Below are 26,507 nucleotides of genomic sequence, written 5' to 3'. Positions count from 1 at the left end.
GTAGGTAAAACATTGAAAAATACGTAGCATTTTTCTATTACCCCTTAAAAAAGTCAAATTTGTCCCTTTTTCGGTGAAGAACTTTTTTTGTAGCAACACTTATGCAATGTCAGAATTCTACGGAATAAAAATAAAAGTATTCTATACTCCTAATTGACCATTACACAATTTACACCAGGCACAGAACACCTGACTATTAGAAATAAAAATATCAAAGTAATTAATGCTAGGGGACATGCATTCAGCATAGGCGTAAGAACTGAATTAACAAGTGAATTCGCGTAGCACAGCTATAGTCGAATTTTTAATTAGACAATATCAACTGACGTTTACGGTGTTGTCAGTTTTTAATGAAATAAAAGTAGTGTTGTGACAAAGCAAAAACCCCTGAATTAATGATCGGTGATGGCACTAGTCGCCGCGCCGCGCTTTGTAATAAGACGTCAAAAAACTGATTGTAGTTACATAGTACTAGTACCTAACTTATATCAGAGCACTTTTATACAATTTTGAAATAGAAATAATATTCTTTTATTGTTTGAAATGATTGACTATTCACACTCATTGTTCATTCATCTGATTGAACAAGAACTGAACGCATCACTATTACTTTAAATGTGGCAACATTATTTTACAAAGTGACATTAGCTACTGTCAGTTGGCTTCGTCTAATTAAAAATACGACTATAGTACATTTACTTGTAAAAAAATATAGTTTAAAAAAATGCGCTTGGGTTAAATTAAATAGTTGTAGAGGATAAAGTATCTTCATTGACAACTAAAATAGTAGATTGTTGAATACTACGGGTAACTTGTGATAATAAAACTTATTGGAGAAATCTTTCAATGTTTCTTAGTTATTTTTAAGCTAAATAAATCGTTTAGGTAAAATGCTTTTTTGAAATCGGTCTAGAGGAACGCTCGTTTCAAAGGTTTTTACTAAATTTTTTGTATTATCTGTTAAGATTTGAATTTGATCTTACTCATGACATAGTGTATTAGATAGTGACATTGATTTTAATTTTTATTAAATTTTTTCTTATATTTTGTGTTTTATTTTAAACCTATTTAGTACTGAGCGCAATCTCTGTCACGTGATTTTCTTAGACACGCATAAAAGCGTTCATCTAGTATTTATTTTTATAATACAACTAATGAGAGAGAAGCATTCTGAATGAAACAAATGAAAACCTAATAAAAGAATAAACTTTGGTTTTAAATATTTTCCTCCGTTTAAATGTTAACATTTTTACACATTGACACATCCGAATACCAGAAACATTAGTTTTCTTTAAATATACACACTGGATTTTATAAGGCGGTATTATCCAATTTCTACGAAATTATATCTGATTTTGAACGTATTTTTAGTTGAGGTAACCCATATGTTTTTGATGACGATCATGATAATTATACATATTGCAATGGTTCATGTCAATTCACCGAGTAAAACGCATTTATAAAACTATATTTATTTAATATATTTATAAAAAATGTGTACAACGAAATTTTAAACAAACACATGTAAGACTAGCAAACCATATCTTACATAAATAAATTCACCTATATTTACACTTTAGACCCGTATTAAGCAAATACCCTCACTTTTACATAGTTACAAATTTTCTAAACGTATGAGGCGTCTGCTTAAAAAATAAAAAATATCAAAATCTGGTCAAAGAAAAGAAGAGAAAGATGATCCTCATCTTCCGTTCGTACTTTCAACTAGGAGGGGTCAGTCTTACATTCCCTCATCAAAAATTAGGCAAACATTTTGCTTACTAGAAAGGCAGCAAGACCTAAAATCCCACTAATGCACGTCAACGATGTGCTAGGTTTTATAGAAATAATTAAGGTTTGCCTATGTTGGTCATTTTGGTGCCCGTTGACACCATCGTCGTTGCGCCTGCGATAAAGCTTCATGTGCGCGTTCCACTCGCTCTAGTAACTCTTCAGTTGGGGACACCTCGCCCTGCGAACATACGGTAAAGTTTACTTTAAAACATTCAGAGAATGAGCGACTTCAGCATTCTTATTCAATCAATAACGCTTTGTTTCACACATTCAAAATTAACTTATTCGATTAAATGAGAAGAACAGGAAGAGATGCATGATGTGGAAGCATTTTTTAGATAGATTAATAGGAAAAGTTATGTGGTGATGTGAGGTGAGTAAACTGCCTGCTCTGTGTGCAATACAGAATAACTTTTTAATTCAACCCTATAGCAAAAAAATTCCAAAGCGTTTGTAGTATAATTAAATAATCTTATATATAGGTCAGTGTGTATATGTATAAGATGTTAACTAATAACTAGATATTGTTTTAGTACATACATTGTTCCGTAAACTACACACTCGAACAGGGCGTTGTGTATCTGTGCCTGTCCCACAGGAACTACGCGTTGGCTGTTGTACACCCGTACTTCGAATGTTGGGATGGAACCAGTGGCACTCCTGACAACATATGTCAACAAAGAATATCTATTATAATTACAGCAATAATTTTATTGAAATTCTCGCTAAACTTATCTACATATATTGCTAATTATCTCTATTTATTAAAAAAAATATATATGAAATGCACGCTTGACCTGTAGTGTTCGTTTAAAAACCCTGCGAACGACCGCAAAAAAAATAGTCTGGCATCAACGCAGCGCTGCGTTTTCTATTAAGAGCGCTTTAAAAGTGTCGACAAAAAATGTGTGCTAAATCAGTTGCTCGTGTCTGCCTCTTTGACTGTTGTTTCTATTGCTTATTAAAAAAAACATAACCAATAGACACCCAGGCCCAATGATATTCCGAAAGCAGACCATTTGAATTTTTATAATGTTAATCATTTTATTTTTTACTTTTTCATGTTTTTTTTCGGAACGCAGCGACGTACGTTTTTAATCATTAAGCAAAATTTTGTCGTATTGGTCCAAACTTTAATTCCTATCAATACGAGCAAATCATATACTTAAACGCTCGCCAGCTCCCTAGTTAATAGGTTTCACAATAATTGACAAAATTTATAGGTATTTAATATTCTTCTATTTGAAAATCTTACGTCTGCTGATGTCTTATTGTGTAGACGTCGCGGTGGTGTTGGCGGTGATGCTATCTCACTTACACTTCTATTTCTGTCCCCTTTGGAACTGGTTGCACTTGATAAGTATTTGGAACAACATGGTTCAGTTAATAGAGCGCTCTCCGTATCCGAATCCTGAAGAGCCTGAATTATTGTCTCCTGCTCTTTTATCCTTTCATTCTGTTCTCTTTGTCTATTCCTCTGTCTCTTTAGGCTATGTCTGACGGCGCAAACAAGATGTCTTGCTTCTCCACACAGCTTGGCTCCGCGGGTATGTGCTTCTTTTAACTGAGTTTGAAGCTCATGAGCAAAGCTGGATATTTCCCTAAAAATTAAATCATAGCATTACATTATTAGGATCTAATGTTACATTTATTATTTTATATGTTCGTACTATTTAAAAAAAAATTATAGGCATTTTCCTAAATAATGAAATATTAAACGACAATATATATAGGAAAATATATAAATATTTTTTTTCCAATCAAATATCAATCAAATATGCGTCTTGTTGTCAAGGAACGTTTAGGAAACTCCTTAAACGTTTCGTTCAGTCACTTGTCTGACGGAACTTTAGCGAGTTGATTGAATATCGATATTTAATTAACTGTCTAGAGATTCAATTAACTCTCTGATTTAACTACTTTACTGCGACATATACACTATAGACATGTATCTGTCGTATATCTAGCTAACTGTTTCATTTCTGTCATTTTTATGGCAATTGTGTGATGGCGAGATCTTGGCGTCCGATTTCTGCATCTAGACTATCGGCTGACAAAATCATCCTGTCAATGATATTATCAGTATGTTATTCTTCAGACAAATTTAGTTAACTTTCCCTTAGCTACTCTAAGCTTACTTGTAATGATCAGCCAGATGTCTATATCGATGCTGTGAGCGTTGCAAGTCCTTTTGTAATTGTCGCAAACGCATCGAACCGGCTTCGTGCTGCGACCGCCATGACGACACCTCACATCTCAGCTTGCTTACTTCCTGTTGTAAGCAAACATTCTGGAAAATATCAAAAGTATCTTAAGTCTAAAAATAGTTACATAATATCTTATAGATTATAGGACCTCAAGTGAAATAGGCACAAACTGGTCTTAAATCTTAAAATCTGTGGCAGATATGAAAACAAAAATTGGGCTTGTGTTTGGTCCGGATACACTAGAAAACCAATACTAATAATATAATATAGTCAAAAAACTTTACGACGACATCGTTTTGAAAACATATGGGTTATATTGACCAAAATCAAAGGTCTGGCTGAATTCTATTATATTAGGTACTTAATAACAACGTCATCGGCTGTTGCGATTATCGGTTTTTACGACCAAATATGAGTAGTCCCTTCGATGTTGTTATAACAAATTTTGAATGTAATTGGGTTTTTGAAAAAAAAAAATTTTGTGATAAAGGGAAAGATCATATATAAGTTTTATAACAAAACTATTTTTTTTTTTTCGCAATAATTCAAAAGTTATTTCAAAATAATAAATAATTTTTGAATCTAGTACCGAAAACACGCCGAACAAACCCGAGCGCGTGTGACGTCATAATGTTAGTTTTCACTCATTGCGGTTGATAGAAAAATAATAATTACAGTGTTTTGATCTATTTAATTTTGTTAATTAATATTAAATCTACTATATATATATATATATATAATAATAGCCGTAAACGCTGTACTGAAATTGCTTTAACATTATGACGTCACAACATGGTGATCGATCATTCATGGCGCGTTTATAGTCACGATATTTTTATTTAAATTTCATAAATTTTTAATTGTTTATAATTAATTGAAAAAAAATTTTTTTTAATTTTTTTTCATTAAACATCAATATAATTAACAATAAAGTTTTAAAATACATTTAAAAAATCATTTTTTTTTTTCAAAAACCCATTTCAGTTTCAGGCTTTACAATTGGTAATCGCAGTCACAAAGAACTCCAATTATATCATTGTATGGAATTTTAATGTTACTGTACCTCTTCTTTAATGGTTTTTGTTTGGTCAAGCTCCTGTCTCAGTTGGCAGATAGTCACGTTTTGTTCTTCATATCTTCGTTGCATTTGCACCATCTCCAACGTTTTATCATTCAAAGACCCTATATTTTAAATTATTATATTACTTTATAAAGAAATAGTGTTAAACGTGAGGACCGAATTAGTATTTATCGACTGCAAGTAAACAACTCAACCGTTCCGTACCGTAATCAAATTCGTCTGTTAAATTGTCTTAATAGATAGATAATTACGATTAGTTAATTATTAATTATAGGAAGTATTGGCTGTGGACGACATGTTTCAGCTTTGGATTTCATTGCCTAAGTATGTCTATTATATGCATATATACCTAGCAGTAAAGAAGACAGTTTAGACCTAAAGAAATTCAAATATAGAACATATAAAGAGGAATATTGATTATTAATGTATGTTTGTAATGAATAAGCTTTAAAGAAAAATGTTTTCACCTATAAATTATAGAAGGCTATACAGGCTAATTCGCAAATAGCAAAAATACCTTGAACTTGTTGCAATTGTAATGACAGTTGGTCACAGCAACATAAACGCTGCGACGTGTTCTCTAAGTCGTTTAACTGATTTCTTATTTCCCTTAACTGAAAATAATAAAAAAATCAAGTTTAACAGTAGTCAACAAAACTATGAGAAGACTTTCTTACTATCTTACATACTGTAATGGACTGCAAATACAGTTATACATACTTATTAATGTACATTCCTTTAACGCGATACAGAATTGCAGAATTACAACAGTTGTCTCCAAGATTTTCGGAATTGCGATGTATAAGATGGAGGGGTATTGCCTCCAAATTTGTTTAATGGTTTTAATGACTTATTTAAATAGTATTTTTATTATATGTTGATCTTAAATATCACTCACCTCACGTTCCTTCTCGGCAACGACTGTTTCGAAGCGCTGGTCACTATTCTCCTTATTTTCAAGATTGTCCTCTAATTTACTAATACTGTCACGAAGTTCACCAATCACCCTCTAAATAAAGAAACTCAAATTTAAAGTCAAAGTCAAAATCCTTTTTTAATATAGGTAACATAACGTACACTTAAAAACGTCAAAAAAGAAATAAATATTAAATGCTTCTTAATTTTACATTTACTGCCAGTTCTCATATCAAGGGCGTAAAACGGAAGAGAAGAACTTTAAATAAACTCTCCAGTAATTAATAATTAATTAAAAACAAAGATTTGTCCTCTATCAGCAGGAGGCATGGTGAAAAAGGAGCACGCACTTACATTCTCGAAACAACACGCAAATCATAGTCGAAATAACTAACATCACCGCATACACGAATTCAAGTCCGACCAGTCACCACAAGTATTACTGTTACATTTAAAATACAATAAATATTAGTAGTAACTTACTTCATTAATTTCATTTGCACGCTTCAGTATTCTATTCTCTTCATTTAAACCACAGGAACAATCCTCCTGTAATTAATGTATTATCTTTAGAATCTTTAGTTACATAAAGTACATATTATCCAAACATTGGGTCACAATATACCTAGAAAAAACATGCTGTTAATGAATATTTCGTAAGCGGATATAATCTATTTATTTATTAATAAGGAAACATGACAAATACAAATAAAATATATGTAAAAATATACACACGTTATATTTAAAGAAGTGTCCTTAAATTGTTTCAGAGATAAGATTTAAAAAAAAAAGTATGAGTAACACAACTAAAAATAAAAAATATTAGTACATACACAAAAGACAAAACAATTACAACAACGATTTTAAAAGGCGCTTGAAAGCAGTAGGAGCACGAATATTTTTGACGAGTTCTTCACAGCAGAAGTTTGCAAAACAATCGCGTAATAAAAAGTCAAAGGAATATACTTTACAAAAAAACAATATTCTAAATACATTTATAATTATATTAAGAATTTACGAAGGTGAGAATGATAATGTATGTAAAATGTACGAATGAAGCAGTTTTAAGCACTATAAATATTTATTATAAATGGGACCCACACCATTGTTCTAGAACTCTTGTAAGCATTTAATTCGTTGTTGGACGAGATTGGATTGTAGCTATATTCTTCTGCATTGTACCAGGTATTGTACAAATAACATAAATATGGACTAGTTATCAAACGTAAAACGACATACTCTATTCTCAATTAATTTTGTTTTATATTTCGACAAATTTTATAAACATACCAAAAATGTCACTTTGGAATTGCAATTTGTCGTATGTCCGTATAAATATAAATAATATTAAGGAAATAGCAAAAAGGTTAGTCGACAAGATTTAGTCTAGCTATTCAAAGGGGGAACGCTGCCAGTATCATCGAAACCTCCTCCAAAGGGACTCCTTTTAATAATATATTTTCTGTTATTTTTTTGTAATATATTAATTTATTATACAAAAAAAAACAATAATTTGATGAATTTAAAATAGTTTGCACTTGGTAGTTCTTAAAGTTTAACTGGTATTTTAAATTTCGAACACAAGTTAGTCTAAAAACTTTGCATGCAAACGTGTTGCATTACGGTTAGCAAATCCTGAAGTCGGTGTAATTGTTCAGCGATATGCCGGAGATCAGTCGTGATGTCACAATCTTCGGTCCTTTCCCACATGCCCTGAATATAGTTAAACCACATTTTATATTAAGAGCATTTATTTAAGAATATCAAAATATAAAAACACATTTTTAAAATAACAAAAAATTTTTTTTTTTTCATTGATTTTTCAACTATTTTATAAACGCTTACTCATAAAGTTACATGTGTTCTAAATTTAATTTAATAAGACAAGATTAGAACATATTCACAAAAATTGTTTTTTTAATAAAACAGTTGAGGATATATATATATTAGAATCTTATGTAATATTAATACCGAGTCATTATTGGAGTTGTTCAAGAAATTTGAAATTTCAGACTTCAAATGGTCCACTTCTGAAGCAATATCCTAAAACAAATGTGTAATATTAATAAACTGTTGTGTTCATAACGGAAAACTACTAAATTTAAATATCTTCAATCATTGCATTAGATTGGTATTGCTAGATCAAATTTTTCTTCAACTATAATAAGGGATTTTGACAATTATTTGATTAAGACATGCATCCGCTGTCTTGTTTTTACAGTACGTTATACCTGATATGCAAAAGCGGAAGATCGCTGAGTGTCGACAACATGTTGGAGGCAAGTGAGGTGGCTGTCTTTCTCCTTCTCCATCAATCTCATTTGTATGTAGGACCCTCTTAGATTTTCTATAAGCTGCTCCTGCTTTGCCGACTGCAATAACATAAGCAAGTAATTCCTTTTTCAAAATTCATGTTTTTGTCTTATTTTGTGTAACATTTATGTTCTTACATACGTACTAAGCCTGAGATATAACTACTAACTGTCTTATCAGACAGAATTTTTACCCCAAAGACACTGAATAAAGGTTATGTGCGAAAACTATGACCATCAATCATGAACATTAATTACCATAAATAAATATCTAATTTGTCGTTTATATTTTTTAATTGTATACTCGCATCAAATATAATATTTTATTCCCACAGATAGAGTAATTTAATTAATCAGTTGTGTAAACTTCTTTTATAAGTCTGAAAGAGTAAGATTCCCAGTCGAGATTTAGCTTAATGACGCCCGTAAAATTCAATACGTTATTGACGTACGCGATACCGAATCTTGACCTAAAATACTCATTAATTGCCGGGTAGGTAGTCAAGTTCTAGAAAGTTTGCAGTTTTCTCGTAATTCTTAATAAGTCAATCTATCACTAAAATCGCAAAGTATCGAAGCAATGTTATTCATGTAAAAAGTAAATTCACGAGTAAAATAAAAATACACAATACAGTTAATGAATTAATAATACGACTACACAACTCCAACTTACTTCATAGAAGCATTCTCTGTAAAGATCTTCGACAACAGACAACTTATCCTTTAGCGTTTTCATCACATTTTCATCCACTCCCTAAAATAATTATCCCAAATTCTGACTTTTTAATGTATTTTAATGTTAGTTTTTTTCTTGCATTTATCAATAAAAGTAGCACATCGCGTCAACCAAATGTTTTTTTTAAAGATTTAATTGGGAACTATTTTATATAAATAAAAATGCATAAATACTTAATATTTCATTATTAAACGTTATGGACTACAAACAATTTAAAAAAAAATGTGTGCGTGTACTAGGTGTACACACGTAAGAAGTGAAACTTCTTTATGACCTTATTTTTCGAAAAATGATCTACTATATGCAACTTTACAGAAATTGGTGCAATAAAGTTAAATTAGATAAAGTTTAACAAAAGGCTTTTATTATCATAGACATGAATACAAATACAATTATTTCATTTTAACTTATTACTGTACTACTATGTAGTACTAAGATTATTACAGAATTTCATTAATTGTAATAGAATTATTAGTATTACTATCATTGTTATCGTTATTATATATTTTTGTTACTAATAGCTTCGAATCTCTTCGGATCAACCGTGGTAGGGACAAGAAAAAGATGGCGCGTAACCGAAAAATGTGACAAATGTGTGTAAATTTTTTTCCAACGCCGATAAAGAAGTTTGACTTCAAAAAGCAACATGGCGCGTAACCTGCTACAAAATTTCTCCCATACATCGATAAAGAAGTTTCACTTCAAAAGATGGCGCGTAACGGAAAAATGTGACGCGTAACGAAAAAATGTTACACTAAATTTTTTTCCAACCCCGATAAAGAAGTTTCACTTCAAAAATTAATATACGTATACTATGCTAACATTATCTAAATCTGTATTCAAACTTTTGCATTCAAAGGACTAACCAAAGTATGTATTAAAAACTAATGCGTTTAATTGCGTAAATATCCAATGTATTTGATAAAAAGTCATCCTTATAAATAAAACATTCTCTATAATAATATAAAATATCTCTATAATAATAATTGATTGTCCAATAGTTAAAGTCGTTTATAGGAAACCTACCTGAGTGTGTGCAGTTACTGAGACATCAGTCATTTCCACTTCACATCCGTTTCCCGATTCTTTTTGGATCTAAAAATCGTACCGAATATCAAATTATTAAAACATTTTGTAAGAACAATCTTTCGCTGTCTATCATAAGCGAAACAGTGTTACCCTAACTGCGTTTATGTCACGGCTGCATCATTAGATTTTTATATAAATGTCCGCAGTTTACACTAGCTCCTATAGTGAAGAAAATATAGTATGTATAATGTATATATATTCCTATATTAAGGAAGCGACTGCCTCGGTCAAGAAAAATGTTTGATAATTTTGATATAACACACTTCAATACTAAGTTACTTCCTTGCGAGCAGGAAAAGATCGAGCCAATCATTTAACATTTGCTATGAAATTATTTTCTGTATAGGGAAAATTATTTTTGTAGATATAATATTTACCGGTTGAACTTGCAGGCCGCGATGTGTGTTTGCTCTTTGTGTACGAATAGCGAGTGCAGAGAGACGGGCCTCTGCCAGTGCGAGACTCTCCGCTTGAACTTTTACCGTCTCCTCTTTGTTCTTTAACTGGAAAATAAACATTTGTCACTAATCTGTCTTACATGCATATAAGAAGTCATACTGTCGTTCTCAGACTGTCGACTCGTCGTAAAAAGAAGTTCAGCACAAAAGCAATTTTTGTGATTTTTTTTTATCTTTGCTTAAATCAGTAGTTAAATAATCGAGAATTAAATGTCGTAGGTTTCGTTCACAATAAATATATATGTCGGAGCAATGGCGCTGGTATCAGCTGCGATTTTCATTAATTTATAACGTCAAAGTCAAACCGTTACATGGTTTATTTTATTTACCAATATTAATTAGTCGTTAATTTGTAGATCTATACAGCGCCATTGCTCCGACATATATATAGATTAACATTGTATAGATTTTAATGCCATATAATTAGGACATGTAGAGAATTAACAAAAAAAAATTGCCTAGTTTATTCAAACATTTATTGACTAACTTAACGTGTATAGACCAGATAAGTTTCAGTAGGTGATCGGGATTTACCGGAAATCGAAAGAAGGACTTCCTCTCGAATAATTACGCAGTACCTAATTAATAAATTCAATAACCAAAGTAGCGATTTAAGTGATTTTGAAGCGGCCGGAAATACTAAAGCTAATGGAAGATGGGGAATATTAATCAATACCAAAATAGCTCGCAATTAACTCTTAATACTTTGGAATAAATTCAGCACCAAAATAAATATTTCTTACTTCTAAGCCGAACTATAGTGGCCTACACTATAGTTCTTGTGAAAAATTCTAGAGACATCATGAGGATCTTTTATATACGCTTTACGGTCCTTATATTTCTGAATATGTCATCTGTGTGTGACATTAAAGATTGCAGAATTGAACTTACAATTTGTAGTGTTGCATTTAGCTTGTCCTGTAGGCAACGCGTCCGATCCGCTCCACTCACGCTGTCCGCTATGCTTGACGGACCGCTGCTTCCCTTAAACCATTAAATAACCATTGAATTAAATAATAACAATATTGTAATTGTTATTAATATATGTGACGTTAACCTCAAGCGTTATAACGTCGATGTAGAATGATAACCTCGTATGTCCAGAGAACCAAACATTACAGGAAACGAAAAAAATAATAATTTCGTCAATGTTCGTTAAAATAATTATGTGTTTTTGTCCATAGTTTTAGATGGTAAAAAGGACTGATTTATTAATAACATAAATAAGTCCTTACTTTATGATAATACCAGTTAAATGACATTTAAGAGTCTTAGGGACTGTTTCACAATGTACGGATAAGTTCTACATAAGTTCCAAATTAGCTATTTATTACTTATTGGTAGGATAAACACTATTGTTGCGTTTTACGACTGTCAGATAGCGCTATTCGTCACATAAAGACCATAAGTTAGTCCGATGAAGTGTCAAATAGCACAATTTATCTTCCAAATAATTTATGTGTTGCACTTTGGTACTTTATCCATACATTGTGAAACAGACCCTAAGAATAAAAATTTAATGGATTTTTGACATACGACGTTATCATTCTACGTACAGTGACGATATCGTACTGTCGTATGTCCATTTTCATAAATTGTCGTTATCAACTTGCAAAACAATGGTTCATCTTAAAATGTAGAAAAACAAGTACAAAAATAATAGACGTAATTCCCGAGGCCCACGATTTATTCAATAATAACGTCCTCAAGGTAATTGTAGTTTTAAATGGTTACGGATTGGATTTACATCAAAATAAGTATATTACTTTTTAAGTTCAGACTCTTAGATATTACGACAATATCCCGAATCCACCAAATTCAAACGCATTTCATGAATACATAAAATTATTATTTAGAAATAATTTCAACAGTCCGGCTGACTTTTTGTTTATTATTATATTAACCTTTTTTTGGATTCTATTTATTTATTTCTTGAGCACTTATTGAACGAAACAATTAGGTAACATAAATTATTAAGAGGGCGAACGGGTGTCGTTATCGCTTATATTTTCCAGACAACCATTTGGACCACCATTAAGGAAATATTTAAAATAGTAAGGGGAATCTGCAAGAATTGCTAAACTTTGTTAAGACAAATTAATAACAAATATTAGGTACTATATAGAGTTTCTGCAGCTGCTTGCAATATGATAATATCAAGAGATGAAATTGAATAAGAGAGATTAAACGCAGGAAAGAGTGGGATCTAAATGGGTAGAGACAGGTGTAGATAAAGCACCTGCCACTGCTGTTTCACCTGGAATCAAGCCTTATGCGCTTGCACTCCTTAGCCACGAAGGTATATAAAATATTACACACTAAAATACTTACTTTAAAATAATAATTGCAATCCGAATCACACAAAAGTCCATTAAACATCATGTTACCCGCGTAATTAATTAACAATAATAGCAATCCTTATTCATTCAACCTAAGCGTTATAGTATAAACACGACGCATGCGTAAAGACTACGCAGTCTCGTGCTGTTGTTGCACTGAGCGTGGGCGGTTAAAATTAGATCAACGTAAATAGTTGTATTTGAGTGGGCGGAAGCGCCTGCCCTGTCCCACTGACGCTTTATTCTTTTAGCACCCTCTAACCTGTGATATAGGGCGACGCGTTTCACAACCGAATGCTAATTCTAATTCTTCAATTCTGAAGAACTTGGTTATTATGGTCGTGTGTGGTGTGGTGGTATAGATATGGATTTAATTCAACTTGTTGTACGAAAACGTTTTAAATGCTTACGTAAATTGTTAATGATGATAGGTCGGGTAGCGAATAATTCATAAATAATATATGGAAAACTCTCCAAATTCTACCGAAATTTATATGTACTTATAATGTGTAACCAATTTACAAAAATGACGACTCATTGGTCTAGTGGTTAGTACCCCTGACTGCGAATCCATGGGTCCCGGGTTCGATTCCCGGCTGAGACGAACATCGATGTGATGACCATGTGGTGTTGTGCTTTGGTCTTGGGTGTTTAAATATGTATTTATATGTCTATCTATATATAATATGTATGTATATCCGTTGCCTAGTACCCATAACACAAGCTTCACCAGCTTAGCATGGGACTAGGTCAATTGGTGTGAATTGTCTTAAAAAAAAAATAGAGTAGATATATATAGTAAGAAAACGTCTATCTATATAAATAAAAATTATTCGCAAAATATGTTCCTAAGCTCTAAACTCAAAGACGGCTGCACCAATTCGTGTAATTAGTTCTTTATTTAATTCTTGAAGTCTGAGAATTTAATGGAGAGAAAAATTGCACGGAAAACCCTAAGAGCCACGTTTTTATTACGGAAAAGCGAACAATCTCTTTAGGGTAGCATAGAAAAATGTTCCATATGTTTATATGTATGTGCGAAAAAGGTAGGCTACGTAAAAAAAACATATTAAGACGAAACGAGGAGTTCGCAGGGACAGCTAGTGTTATGATATATAAATTAGTGAACGGTGATTCTAAATTAGAAAAGTGTTGTAACGGCCACATCCTATACACTAGCTCATTAGTTTAAAAACTTGTGGTTGGCACACACAAACACACACACACACGGAAAACACATCTTAAATGTCGTCACACTTTAATATAGTCAGTATACTTTATATCAGAAATCGAATTTAAAAGCAAGATATATTCATGAATCAAGTTTAAAACTTATGACGTTATGACGACTCATTGGTCTAGTGGTTAGTACCCCTGACTGCGAATCCATGGGTCCCGGGTTCGATCCCCGGCTGAGGCGAACATCGATGTGATGAGCATTTGGTGTTGTTCTTAGGTCTTGGGTGTTTAAATATGTATTTATATGTATATCTATCTATAATATGTATGTATATCCGTTGCCTAGTACCCATAACACAAGCTTCACCAGCTTAGCATGGGACTAGGTCAATTGGTGTGAATTGTCTTTAAAAAAAAAACATGCAAATGTATTCATGTATTGACGGAACGTTACTATGTATTGACGAAAGTTGAATGATTGCAATTAAATATGTTTGGTCCACCCCTCTCCTAGACTCTATTTTCAGCGTATTTCCGGCGCAGTTCTAAGAATATTCCGTTTGTTATGCTAACGTCCTCACTACTGTTAAGTCGTGTCAAATAAATCAGACTCATTTTTATTTTAGCATTATAATTATGTTATAGCAATAATTGTTTTTTAGTTAATTATTATTAGTAACGCGTAATTTTGCACTTAACCATCCATGTTTTTCTATTAGGGAGCGTTCAAGTATTACGTAACGCAATTTTTGGAGATTATTCCCCCCCCCCCCCCCATGTTACTCGCCGTAACGTTTTTCAGTACCCAAGTACTGTACTGTACCCAAGTATAGTAAAACGTTTCGTGACCACCTAGTGACTCTTTAGTTACTATTATGTGGTGTAAGTCAAAAAAAATATTAACAATAACGCGTAATTTAATCCCCGCCCCGCAACGTAACGCTTTACAAAAGGAAAAATACGTAATACTTGACTGCTCCCTTATTAATGAAAACTTAAGTTGAGTCAAATAAAATTTAACAGTATGATGTATATTAAATAACAACTCTTTCATTAATTTAGACCAAAATAACAATTTATACATTGAAATACAACTCCTTTACCGAGAATAAACGAAAACTGTCGTAGTATCGTAGCCAAGGTCAGCCTGTACTTTTAAATAATGTAAGTTGTGTAGGTAAATAATGTAATCAATTCGCGTTAATTTACGTTAAAGAATATATAAATGTGTATTATTTCATAGACAAGTTATCTGATCGTGTCCATATATTGCAATTAAAAACAACAGCAGATATGGCGTTGAAATGTCATAAATCAAATTTGTTCACGCTTCCGCCACAAACCGCTGATTTGTTATTTTAGATCAAAAACGGTTACTTCATGGTTTCGCTAACGTGAAATCAGTCACTTTATTTACTAAGACTAGATAATAAATAACTAATATTTCACATTAATGCAAAATTTATGAATCTATTTGCGAAGAGCAGCGTTGGCGTATTATACAGAAAACATGAAAGTAAACGTAAATTTAAAAAATAAGAACATAAGTGTTGCGTAAATAATGTAGGAGGCTCATCTCATGATAAGTGATACCACCCCCCATGGCCACACAATTGGCCAGAGGGCTCGCTAGAGCGCTGTCGGCGGTATAAATTAATCAAACTTATTAATGTGGACTATGTTTTTTCGTATTTTCACACGTACGTACAATACCTAGTTATAGGTATCTAAATTACTTATTTGGTTAAGTTAGTAACTTAATCGTAAAAATGAGTGAATTTCTTGTTAAACCCAAAAACAAAATGGCATTGCTTTTGTATGTGTGTTATGGTTACTCCATCCAGCTACTAGCTAGTCATATTAAATTGCAGTAAATAGAAATTTAAATGAACAATTGTTTAATGTAAAAAGCTTCAAATCTGGTTACATTCATTCAACTAGTAATATTATTGACTTAACAACCTATTTTTATGAATAACAGTAAAATGAGGTTAGATAAGAAAATAAAAAATAAAAATCAGATTTGACGTAAGTGATTAGCAAAATTATTCTCTTGTTTTTTTTTTCTTTAATGAAGGTTTTTGGGTTAAAAGTATAGTTTAAAACAAATTGTACATGTTATTGATATTTATATATTTGTGCCTTTCACGCGACTTAGAATTGTACATCGTAGCAGAATAGCCGAAGTTCTTTAAGTCTCATAATAGTGTGTAAATCTAATTGTATAATTTGTTGGATAATACAAATATTAGTACCTACTTGTCGACCACTGCAATGACACCGAACACATTCAACTTCTTTACCTCTGAAACAAATACTTTTTGATTATACGTAGTCTAATATATAAAATTCTAGTGTCGCGGTGTTTGTAGTTAAACTCCTCCGAAATAGCTTGACCGATTCTCATGAAATTTTGTGTGCATATTGGGTATGTCCGAGAATCAGACAAAATCTATTTTTCATAAATGTTAAGGGTAGTCTCCACCCCTAATTTTTTTTGTAATTTTTAGATTTTTTTTATTTATGAACCAGCATTAAAAAATACATACAACCCCTAATTTTCACATCTCTACGATCAACCACTATTTTTTATTATAAATGATATACCTACCTACATGGCAAAACGACGTTTGCCGGATCAGCTAGTATTTTTATAAATTTACGTTACGCTATACATAGTAATACCACACTTCCCAGACAAGGTACAATTAGTAAATCAACTCGTACCCTTAGCTTGCATAATAGTTAATGTAATAAAAAAATTGGAATGGAAATACAGGGCAGCGCTACGTGGGCGTATTTGGAACCAAACGGAAGCTCGAACACACGTCGCGTCGTTTGAACAAAATTTGCCTTGTAAAAAAAATGTGATCTACAGCCTCGGGGTTGGATCAGATTTCTGTATCGGTTTTGTGATAATTAGCTTTTTCTAATATTGGTGCAGCTGGGGTTCGAACATACAACCTAAGGGATGACAGTAGCACGCTCAAGCCACTAGGCCACACAGCTAAGGTAAACAAAAAACGATAACTAGTGGTAATTTCCTTGGCATATGTATTTATTAGTCCCCCAAACATGATAACAAATATTTAAAAAAATACAACAATTACTTGGGAATCGCTGCATCAATAGTACCTACATACCTACACGCAAACGACACAACCTATCATCCAAACGTACTAATAATAGCCCGGTCATTTTATACAATTGAAATAAAGAAAATTCTGACAGAGCCAAATCTTCGTAGAGACCTTAGGTTTACCACAAGGAATAAAGTGTCAAAAGTCCCCATCAGTCCCATGTGAGCTAAGGGACTTATTCGGGGCCCAAGGTCAAAATTTTAGGTTTTTTGGATTTTTCTCGAAAACGGTAAGTTTTATCGAAAAAGTACTTCAGAGCAAAGTTGTAGATCTTAAAATTTTCTATAAAAATTGTCATATTATGTAGAACGTGATTCTTACAAGCGCAATATCTGGGAAATAGCGAGTCTTAGAAAAAAAAATCATAGGGACCATTTTTATAGAGAATTTTAAGATCTACAAGGGTACTTTTTCGATAAAACTTACCGTTTTCGAGAAAAATCCAAAAAACCTAAAATTTTGACCTTGGGCCTCGAATAAGTCCCTAAGCTCACATGGGACTGATGGCGACTTTTGACACTTTATTCCTTGTGGTAAACCTAAGGTCTCTACGAAGATTTGGCTTTGTCGGAATTTTCTTTATTTGATCACTATTTTTATGTCTAAAATGACCGGGCTATAAGTACAAAACTCATAAATCATAAGGCACGTCATAAATCATAATAATTCGCTCACCGCAAAGCATCAGTAGTATGTAAAAATTTGTGCCGCGCTACCACCTCAGCTAGGGAACGTACTGATGGACTGTCAGAGGTCTCTTGTTCGACTGTTAAGTCTTCATTTAGAGACTCGTCTGTTATAAGAAGAGGAGGAGATGTAGACTGAAATAAAAAAGAGTGTGTGTACTTATGTACACGCGTTAGAAGTTATACTTCTTTGGCGTATGGAAAAAAAATAACGAAAATTCAGTAGTGATAAACGATAAATATTAAAATTAATCAATAAAATTATTATGAGTAAATACTATCACCGTCGTATATGAAATTGATTTAATAAAAACACCAAAATAATATTTATTTATTCACACTGTTTAATTGTGCAGTTACGAAACACGTGTTCTAAATTTAAAAATACTAGAATATAAAACTTGAACATAGTTATTATCGATTTTCAAGCCACCTAGAACTAACTTCATTCTGTTAATTTTGTGTAATGTGCGCGCGCATCGTAAAATTTCACTCTCATCAATTTTTCATAACGCGCCTAAAGAAGTATAACTTCAAAAATTATTTTCTTACATGTATATAACATAATGTTGTTAGTGGTTCTATTATACCAAATTTTCAGATTTTTATTAGAATCTTCGTTAGTGGGTTATTAATTCATTACTATGTTTTCAACCATAATTGACAAATCAACTTTTCACGTTGATTAAAATATAACTTTCCAAGAATATTATTCACATACCCTCTCAACGATGGATATATCGCTGGTGTCAAGCAAGTTAGTTTCGTGGCTTCTGTTTGGGGTCGACGTTGAAACCCCAGCCTGTTGTCAATACCAGATTATAATATAAAACAAACAAGGTAAACTAATACATTGGTCCAAACATATTACTTACCAAAATCATTATCGTTTATTTCTAGATTACATATCTCAAAAATGTGCCATTGCGTGTTAATTACACACTTATTTATTGCAAGACACTCCATAAAAACTAAATCAATCTAACAAACTTTTACAAGCATTCATTTGTCTCTTTCGTGATCAGGTTAAATCTAATTTGAGAGAAAAAGACAAATGACCTTGAATGTCGTTCTTTTATGAAGGGACCAATCGTGGTCCAATCAAGCCTAGCTAATAACTTGTGACAAATATGCTGTGTCGGCTGCCAATAATATAATAAATTATATAAGAATTCTGAGACTGGTAATTCTTAATAGGACAGTATGACTTCTTAGGAGAACAGAAATTTAATCTCTTCCATATGAAACAACGTCCCCGGAGCCGTCGTAGATTCTATTCTGGCATATCCAGTCAGGATTCATATCAAGGTCAGGTAAGTCCCTCCCATTACTACGACGTACTGATCCGTAAGACTGACTGCTCGTCGCCTCTGTGTTGCTCTTTTGGTCAGACTCCTTCAGCTGTTGAATATTGATACTATAAAAAAATATCTTAGAAATTAGATGTTTTCATACATAACAGCTTTTTAATCCTACACAGGCTATATGTACTATTCGTGTGAATAAACCATCTGTATTAAACGAAAAAAATTTTTTTTTTAATTGTCTAAGATCACGTAACACCCAAATGGCAATGGGCACAGACAGATGTTTAAGTTTTTAATATATTTTATTTTTATAGTAAAGGTGATCAGCGGTCTGTGTCTGACTCGTTTCTAATTTCAAATAGGTACATAGCGGTTTGACTCCCAAGTTTTCCTTCATGGTAAAAGCAAGAGCGCGGCTACACGATGTGGTAACGGTGCGGTGCGGCGCCGCACCGCAATTACTTCGAGCTATAGGGTGCCATACGGGCGTTGCGGTGTGGCAATTTATTTTACACCTCCCCGCCTCGTCCCGCAGGTCACAATTCCGACGCGCCGCGCGCTTACGGTGCGACGCCGCGCGGTTGCTCAACGCATCGTGTGACATGGTATAGTAATTTGTAAGTAGGATGACGTTGCGGCACCGCTCCGGCGCCGCACCGCACCGTTAACGCATCGTGTGGCCGCGCTCTAAATCTTAATTGTGTCCCTTGCTGCAAAGCCGGAGTACGACCACGTGACATCAGAGTAAGGAACCGGTTACCATTGATCTAAAGTCCTTTAAAAACAAATGAAGATTACCTTAGCTTTAGCCCATTTTAGTTGGCGGCGCATCTCCCGTATAATTTCGTCTTTGAACTGCGCTCGCAGGGCTGACACACGGCATTGCTCATCCAAGGCTGCGCACACGCGATGCAGGGCTTGTACTTCCTCTGATAAAGACACGTTAACTTCTCTTAGGGCTCGAACATTCTGACCACTTGACTAGGAATGAAATAAAAAAAATATATATTATTATGTGTTTTTTAGAATAATTAGATTACATTGGGATTAATTCCACCCAGAAATCGTAATTTAGGCAGAAATTTCAGCCTAAATTAGGAATTATTTTTCACTTTTTAGTTTAATGTAAAGGCGTTTAAAAGCGTGTTTTTTAGTTTTTTTTAACTATTATTTATTTTTTAGTTAATTTTTTTTTTTCGGATTATTGCATTGTCATCGATCTTTGACAGGTGCGCAATAAAATCTGTCCGTTTAAAGTGGGTCAAAATCGAGTCCGAAGGAGTCGGTTACATACATACATACATACAGGTGAAGCTAATATAAAGCGTGTAAAAATTAAAACCAATCGTACGCGATGCGGTTTAAGTTTAATGTATATTTTTAAAACTGTACCATATGTTTAAATGCCAAAGTATTTTTACTATACCTCAAAGCACTATTACGGCTTGTGAAAACAAAATTTCTATAATCTCTGAATACTATTTAATAATTTCCTTTGAAAGTAACTGTACTATAAATGCCCTGCCTTAATGCTGACCTCCATGTGTTGTATTCGCTCCTGGTACTGCACGTGCTCGTCTCTCGCGCCGCCTTCCTTCACGGGTTCTATGTCGCCACACTATCGTTAATATAACGTTAGGAATCTGTAACACTCACGACCTGGCATCTTTTAAATTATTTTTGACTCCATTTCTACAAGTTAACGAGATCACGAGTTAAAAACAACGAATAATCACTATATATGGATTTATAGGTTTTATGCATGTTTGGACCAATGTGAAATGTAAAATAATGACAAAAGTACCTCTTTATTTGCGGAACAGCATATTTCCACTGTAACAGCGGCGTCTTTTCTACTTACATCCCTATAAAAAAAAAAATAGTTGTACAATTTCTTATCCCAGTCTTTCAAATTATTCTCATACACAACTACATACTTATACATATATATCGCGTAATATAAGCGATATAAAGATATAAAGTTAAGTTAATATATATTTTAATTTAAAGTTAAAATATCTTACGGTGTGTGGTACTTCGACATCGATATATCATTTCGGAGACTATTGATTGTCTGTTCGTATTGTTGCACTTCCTTGCTCAGCTTTCGTATTTCTCTATAACATAGGTTTTTTTTTATAAATTCCTCCCTTAATGATATAAAATATCAACAACAAGCTTTTGACTTATATAGCCTTGGAAGAATTCAAGAGAAATTACCCATAAGAGTACAATAGTTAAATATTTTTTAATTTTTATTTATTGATAAAAACTCAGTCGAATTTCAGTCTATTCACAAATGAATATAACTACATATGTAAAAGCGGCCACTGACGATACGTCCATTAATCCGAATGGAGTAGTCGTCGTCCAAAATCGTCCCAGGAATGGTAAAAAAGTATTCCATTTGGATGGACGTCAGCCAGCTCTGGATTTCCAAAAGGATTGAAATCCATGCGTCCAGGCCAAATGGACGTCATCCGTGGCCGTCCGTCAATGGCAGAAACGTGCGCCACGCCATATGGAAGCAGTCCGAATTGTCCGTGAATGGGCGAAACGGCGTCCATTTTTTTGAGGTTTTTGTTTCAGTTTATGTTTTGATGTCGATGGTGGTGCATGTGCTGTGTATTTGTCAAGCGTTATAATTTTCTTTTTATTATGTCTTTGTCCGCGCGTGACTTTGTGTTGGAAGTAATAGAAAAAAATAAAAGTATTTCTATTTTTAAATAAATATATTTATATTATTAAATAAATAAAAGTATTTCTTTGTTTCAACCAATCCTTCATCCACCTTCTCTTAGGTTTTTTTTGTCTTTTTAATAAAATACACACAACTGCTGCCACCAGCAAAGTATTGTTATCCATAGTATTATTTATTTCCTTTCCGTACGATTGCAAAGTTCAAAGTGACGCCATGCATCCAAATGGAAGTATCGTGAATGGTACCGTATCTCGATAAATTTCCATTTGGAGTGCATCCAAAAGGAAGTCTACTAAATGGACGTATCGTCAGTGGCCGACTTAATATAATTGGCTACCTCCCTAACATCTTTTAAAACTCTTCTACATAAAAATTTCTTAACCATATCCTATCTTACTTTTGTAATTCTCGTTCGTGCATCGCAATGCATGAATCCGTGAGATTAGCTTTTTAGTTATTTTATTTAGAAAAATCTATTATTATCGCTTAAGGTTGGTGATTCTATAATTTTTTATAAGATTTGGTATATATACATATTTATTTTTGTAGTTTTATTCCTTACTAGGGTTGCCTGGAAGACATCGCTTGTAAGCGATAAGGCTAACCGTTGCATCCCTCATAATTGTTATGAGTTATGTTATTTGTTTTTCTATAAATATAACAAAGTGTAAATAAATAAATAAACATAAATGTTAACAAAGTTTTTGAAACTGTTGCATAACATGAAATTGAACGTGAAATCTACATAACTATTAAACACCCGCTTGTATCTAAATAACCCTTATTGTATAGTTAAATAAACTAAAAAAAGTGTTGAATGTCCGTTCTATATGAAGATTATAAATAAGTTTTAATATTCAAATAGGTTTATACTTTATACCAAAGTATTTAATGTAAAATTACTGTTTAGTTGAAAAAATTTAATCAAATTACCTCTCCTTATTAAGGTTATCCCTTTGTAAAGAGTCTATCTTAATTTTCAGTTCACTCACTTCATCGCATATTACATTCTTGCTTTTATCTTTCTGAAAAAAACTGATCATGAATTTCAAGTTTCTGTATACCTACATATTTGAAATTTTTTTAATAAAAATAAATTAATATTAATTTACTAAAGAAAATACCAATTAGAAAAATGTATATATTAAAAGAATGTAAAAAATATACAAATTGTCAAAACATCAATATGTATTTACAAAAACATGAAATTTTTAATTTTATTTTTTTGCTTCTTTGCTGCTATTTTTCTGCCTTTCGAATCGCCTTGCTCTGGCGTTGGAGTCCTGGAATTAACAATTTCACTTTAAGTAAAATAATTTCATTTCCAACAATATAACATATTCCAGAAGTATTGAGATCACTCAAAAATTTCTAATTTCATTGATAGATTTTGAACACAATTTAGGCTGAAATTATAAAATGATCTTACTGGAATCTAACTTACTTTAAATGTAAAAAAAGAAAATACGTCATTGACTGTAAAAATGATTCCGATGATGCTTGACAAAAACTCACCTCTCTCTAAGCCTAAGTATACTATTCTTAAACTCACCAAGTGACAGGTCCAAAAATGTCAGACTGTGTGACCTCGTTAAAATGAATGCTGTCAAGGGCCCGATAATCAAATTCTCTCAGTCTTCGCAGCACCTCCAGTAGACCGCGAAGGTCTGAGTCCTTGCGCGCCAGTCGTCGCCGGAGAGATGTTACTTCAACACGCAATTCAGACACCATCTACGCGAATAAGTTTTTGCCCGATAAACAAAATAACGAGTCATATACCAACAATTTTATCCGAAAAATCAAAGCATTAGCAAAAGACTTTTAACAGTTCCGTAGCTAACGATTAAAGCTTTTATATTCAATATTTATTTCAAATAAATTCGTCCGTTGCCGTTATACGTATTAAATTATTATAGGAAAACTAGCTGACCCGGCAAACGTCGTTTTGCTATGTACATCATTTATAATGAAAAAATAGGGGTTGATCGTAGAGGCGTGAAACATAAGGGTTGTATGTATTTTTAATGCTGTATCATAAAAAAAGTAAAAACAGAAAAAACATCTAAAAATAAAAAAAAATATTTAGGACTACCCTTAACATTTAGGGGGATGAAAAATAGAGGTTGTCCGATTCTCAGACATACCCAATATGTACACAAAATTTCTAGAGAATCGGTCGAGCCGTTTCGGAGGAGTTTAACCACAAACACCGCGACACGAGAATTTTATATATTAGATATACCGCATATACCACAGAGTAACTTCGTATTTTTATGAGAAAATTAATTGAGCTGTCCAATTCTTAGCATATTTCCTAGTCATTATGCTAGCTCTATACACCCACCTCGGAGAACTTCCTACGTTCACTCAGTACACGGGATGTTAATTCAATTTCCAGTTCCTCTACGGTACGTGCCAAAAGGGTGTTCTGAGCGACAAGGTCACCCACCCACGACTGTAGCAATTGCACTTGCTTCTGAAAATCAATTTCACATATTAAACTTACTCAAAATGTATTAATGCATTTTTGTATAGAACAGGTGGCTAATGGATATCCAAAGAACGTAGCAATTCATTTGCGCAATTTACTGTCGAAAAAGTAACTGCTTATTTAAAGAAAAAGAAAGGTTTATACTTAGCAAAATAATTCGCAAACTTTATTATCATGCACGGTGAGAGCATTATCTCCTAAACAAAAACGTACGGAAGTTATATGAAGATTCTAGCAAAATATTTCATACAATTCCCCCTGAAAGTGCTCATAATTGAATTATATAAACCCCAGATAGCAAATCGTGCTTCTCATAAGTGTCATGAGCGTTAAATTGAGATACAATGCTATGCTAACAGAGGGATATCTCTTACTTGCAGTTTCTGTGAGCCGGCAGTCCGATTTATGAGATCCATTTTCTCCTCATAGGCCTTGTGCACATCGTTAAGCACAGCCAATGAGGGACCTACCTCACAGGCACAACGCCCGTCGCTCTCTATTACAGTTGATTCCATATTTTCTATTTAATAATAAATGTAAGACATTGCTTAAGTGTAAAATTCTGTTTGACAAAATGTTAATTTTGACGCTTTTGAATGCTCTAGGAAGCAAAGAGATTATGGCCATAGATCGACTGTTTAATTTATCGTCAATATAAATCATCAGACATCAGTCAAGGAGTGAACTGTGGATTTAATAGTAAATACGTTACAAAAAGGTTACTTATGTTCGTTTCAATTTCATTATAGGATTTTTTGACAGAGTAATGGAGGAATCTGCTGCAGCTAATGGCGGAAATTGGCATTGACAATGGGCGCTGGAAGTTTCCCGTTTCAAAGGTCATAGCACATTTTGGGTCAAAGCCAGCGGTACATGAGGGTTTTTGAAATCAAAGGACCACAACCTTATTCCAATAAATTAAGGACCTTCTTTTGGAAAGTCTTACTTGGTAAGAGATTTGCTCGTGATTCGCGCTCTTTTAAATCTTTGAAAATTACGCAAAGAGATTTAGGAGAGCATTTAGAATCCATTGAATCCATTATATAAAAATAAAACAGCCATTAAATTAAAAATCCATTTATTTCTATAACATTTGGCTAACAATTTGTACCTACTAGTACGTGTGTTTGACACAACAGCGACTAAATATTATTCACACAAGCTTACAAGCTCAATTTTTACATTTGTGCCACATTAAATTAATATTCTTAGAATATACATAGTGTTATAAATACAATATTTATAATTAGAAATCTATAGATACATTCTATAAAACATATATTATTTATTAAACTTATAAACCAAAGAATTAGAAAGTGAATGCTGTGAAATTCTTCAAATATATTGCTATAACTTTTGATCGACTGCAACTGTAAAACGATATAATAAATACTCTTTTGAGACGTAGAACGGTTAATACGCTGATGTAAGAATGTTTCGCAGAAGCTAGTTACAATCCGTTTGGCTGAGTGAAATAGTTAATGGAGTTAGCCGACTTGTAGAAAAACAGAGCCAGCAACAAAATATTTGGGCAAATAATTAATTGTGTTTTAAACTTTACCTGCTATGTTTTGTACAATATCGTATTACCAGAAGACGAACGAATTAAAGGAAACATTTTAGCAACACTTGTCTAAAAGATTGAAATATTTCTTAAATACCATTTGAAAAATTAGACAATACTCTTGTTGAAAAATGTATAAATTTTATTTTATTTGTTACTGCAAAAGTAAGGACTATCTGTATAAAAACTATGGCTTTTTGCATACTCAATAATAAATGAAAAACGTAATGTGTATATGTAATATGGAAAAGCCTTTTCAAAATTTTGAAATACAATAAAAATATATACATATTATAATTTAATATGAGATTACAATTTTTTGTAGTATAAACTATACAGTATAATCTCAAAATATTAGTAACATATATGGTTCTAAATCAGTAGTAATATCGCTACTAAAGGCGAGGCCCCACTACTGCATTGCGATGTGTCGTCGCATCGGATCGACGCATTGTATGCCACATCTGCGTTACGTCACGCGTTACGTCGCAACGCAAGAGGGTATACA

The 26,507-nt window shown here is 32.8% G+C and overlaps 2 protein-coding genes across 2 annotated transcripts; both read right to left on the bottom strand.

Annotated features, from left to right (window-relative positions):
* Window positions 1-1,478: 1,478 nt before the first annotated feature.
* Window positions 1,479-18,067, bottom strand: LOC125051300 (putative leucine-rich repeat-containing protein DDB_G0290503). Its single transcript, XM_047651516.1, has 17 exons — window positions 17,926-18,067; window positions 16,370-16,415; window positions 11,484-11,576; window positions 10,512-10,637; window positions 10,072-10,140; window positions 8,983-9,063; window positions 8,229-8,369; window positions 7,969-8,040; window positions 7,621-7,710; window positions 6,481-6,546; window positions 5,981-6,091; window positions 5,600-5,696; window positions 5,065-5,183; window positions 3,933-4,084; window positions 3,050-3,395; window positions 2,335-2,454; window positions 1,479-1,972 (listed from the first exon to the last, which is right to left on the bottom strand). The coding sequence occupies exons 5-17, from the start codon at window positions 10,102-10,104 to the stop codon at window positions 1,871-1,873; spliced, it is 1,530 nt and encodes a 509-aa protein (XP_047507472.1). The 5' UTR covers window positions 10,105-10,140; window positions 10,512-10,637; window positions 11,484-11,576; window positions 16,370-16,415; window positions 17,926-18,067; the 3' UTR covers window positions 1,479-1,870.
* Window positions 18,068-18,521: 454 nt separating this feature from the next.
* On the bottom strand, window positions 18,522-25,363 carry LOC125051301 (centrosome-associated protein CEP250-like). Its single transcript, XM_047651517.1, has 8 exons — window positions 24,810-25,363; window positions 24,289-24,420; window positions 22,878-22,969; window positions 21,268-21,360; window positions 21,048-21,108; window positions 20,781-20,861; window positions 20,042-20,224; window positions 18,522-19,337 (listed from the first exon to the last, which is right to left on the bottom strand). The coding sequence occupies exons 1-8, from the start codon at window positions 24,948-24,950 to the stop codon at window positions 19,164-19,166; spliced, it is 957 nt and encodes a 318-aa protein (XP_047507473.1). The 5' UTR covers window positions 24,951-25,363; the 3' UTR covers window positions 18,522-19,163.
* Window positions 25,364-26,507: the final 1,144 nt, after the last annotated feature.

Source organism: Pieris napi, chromosome 7 (genome assembly GCF_905475465.1).
Source record: "Pieris napi chromosome 7, ilPieNapi1.2, whole genome shotgun sequence".
NCBI classification, from domain to species: domain Eukaryota; kingdom Metazoa; phylum Arthropoda; class Insecta; order Lepidoptera; family Pieridae; genus Pieris; species Pieris napi.
This window is presented reverse-complemented; position numbering and strand designations above follow the sequence as displayed.

Excerpts from the sequence above, each read along its gene's own strand:
- LOC125051300 (XM_047651516.1), bottom strand. The coding sequence starts at position 10,104 with ATGACTGATGTCTCAGTAACTGCACACACTCAG. Across the intron at positions 2,455-3,049 it reads ACAATAAGACATCAGCAGAC|GAGTGCCACTGGTTCCATCC; the intron begins GTAAGATTTTCA and ends ATATGTTGTCAG. Across the intron at positions 1,973-2,334 it reads TGTGTAGTTTACGGAACAAT|GGCGAGGTGTCCCCAACTGA; the intron begins GTATGTACTAAA and ends GTATGTTCGCAG.
- LOC125051301 (XM_047651517.1), bottom strand. The coding sequence starts at position 24,950 with ATGGAATCAACTGTAATAGAGAGCGACGGGCGTTGTGCCTGTGAGGTA. Across the intron at positions 22,970-24,288 it reads AACGTAGGAAGTTCTCCGAG|AAAGATAAAAGCAAGAATGT; the intron begins GTGGGTGTATAG and ends AGTTTTTTTCAG. Across the intron at positions 20,225-20,780 it reads AGCGAATACAACACATGGAG|TCAAGTGGTCAGAATGTTCG; the intron begins GTCAGCATTAAG and ends TTTCATTCCTAG.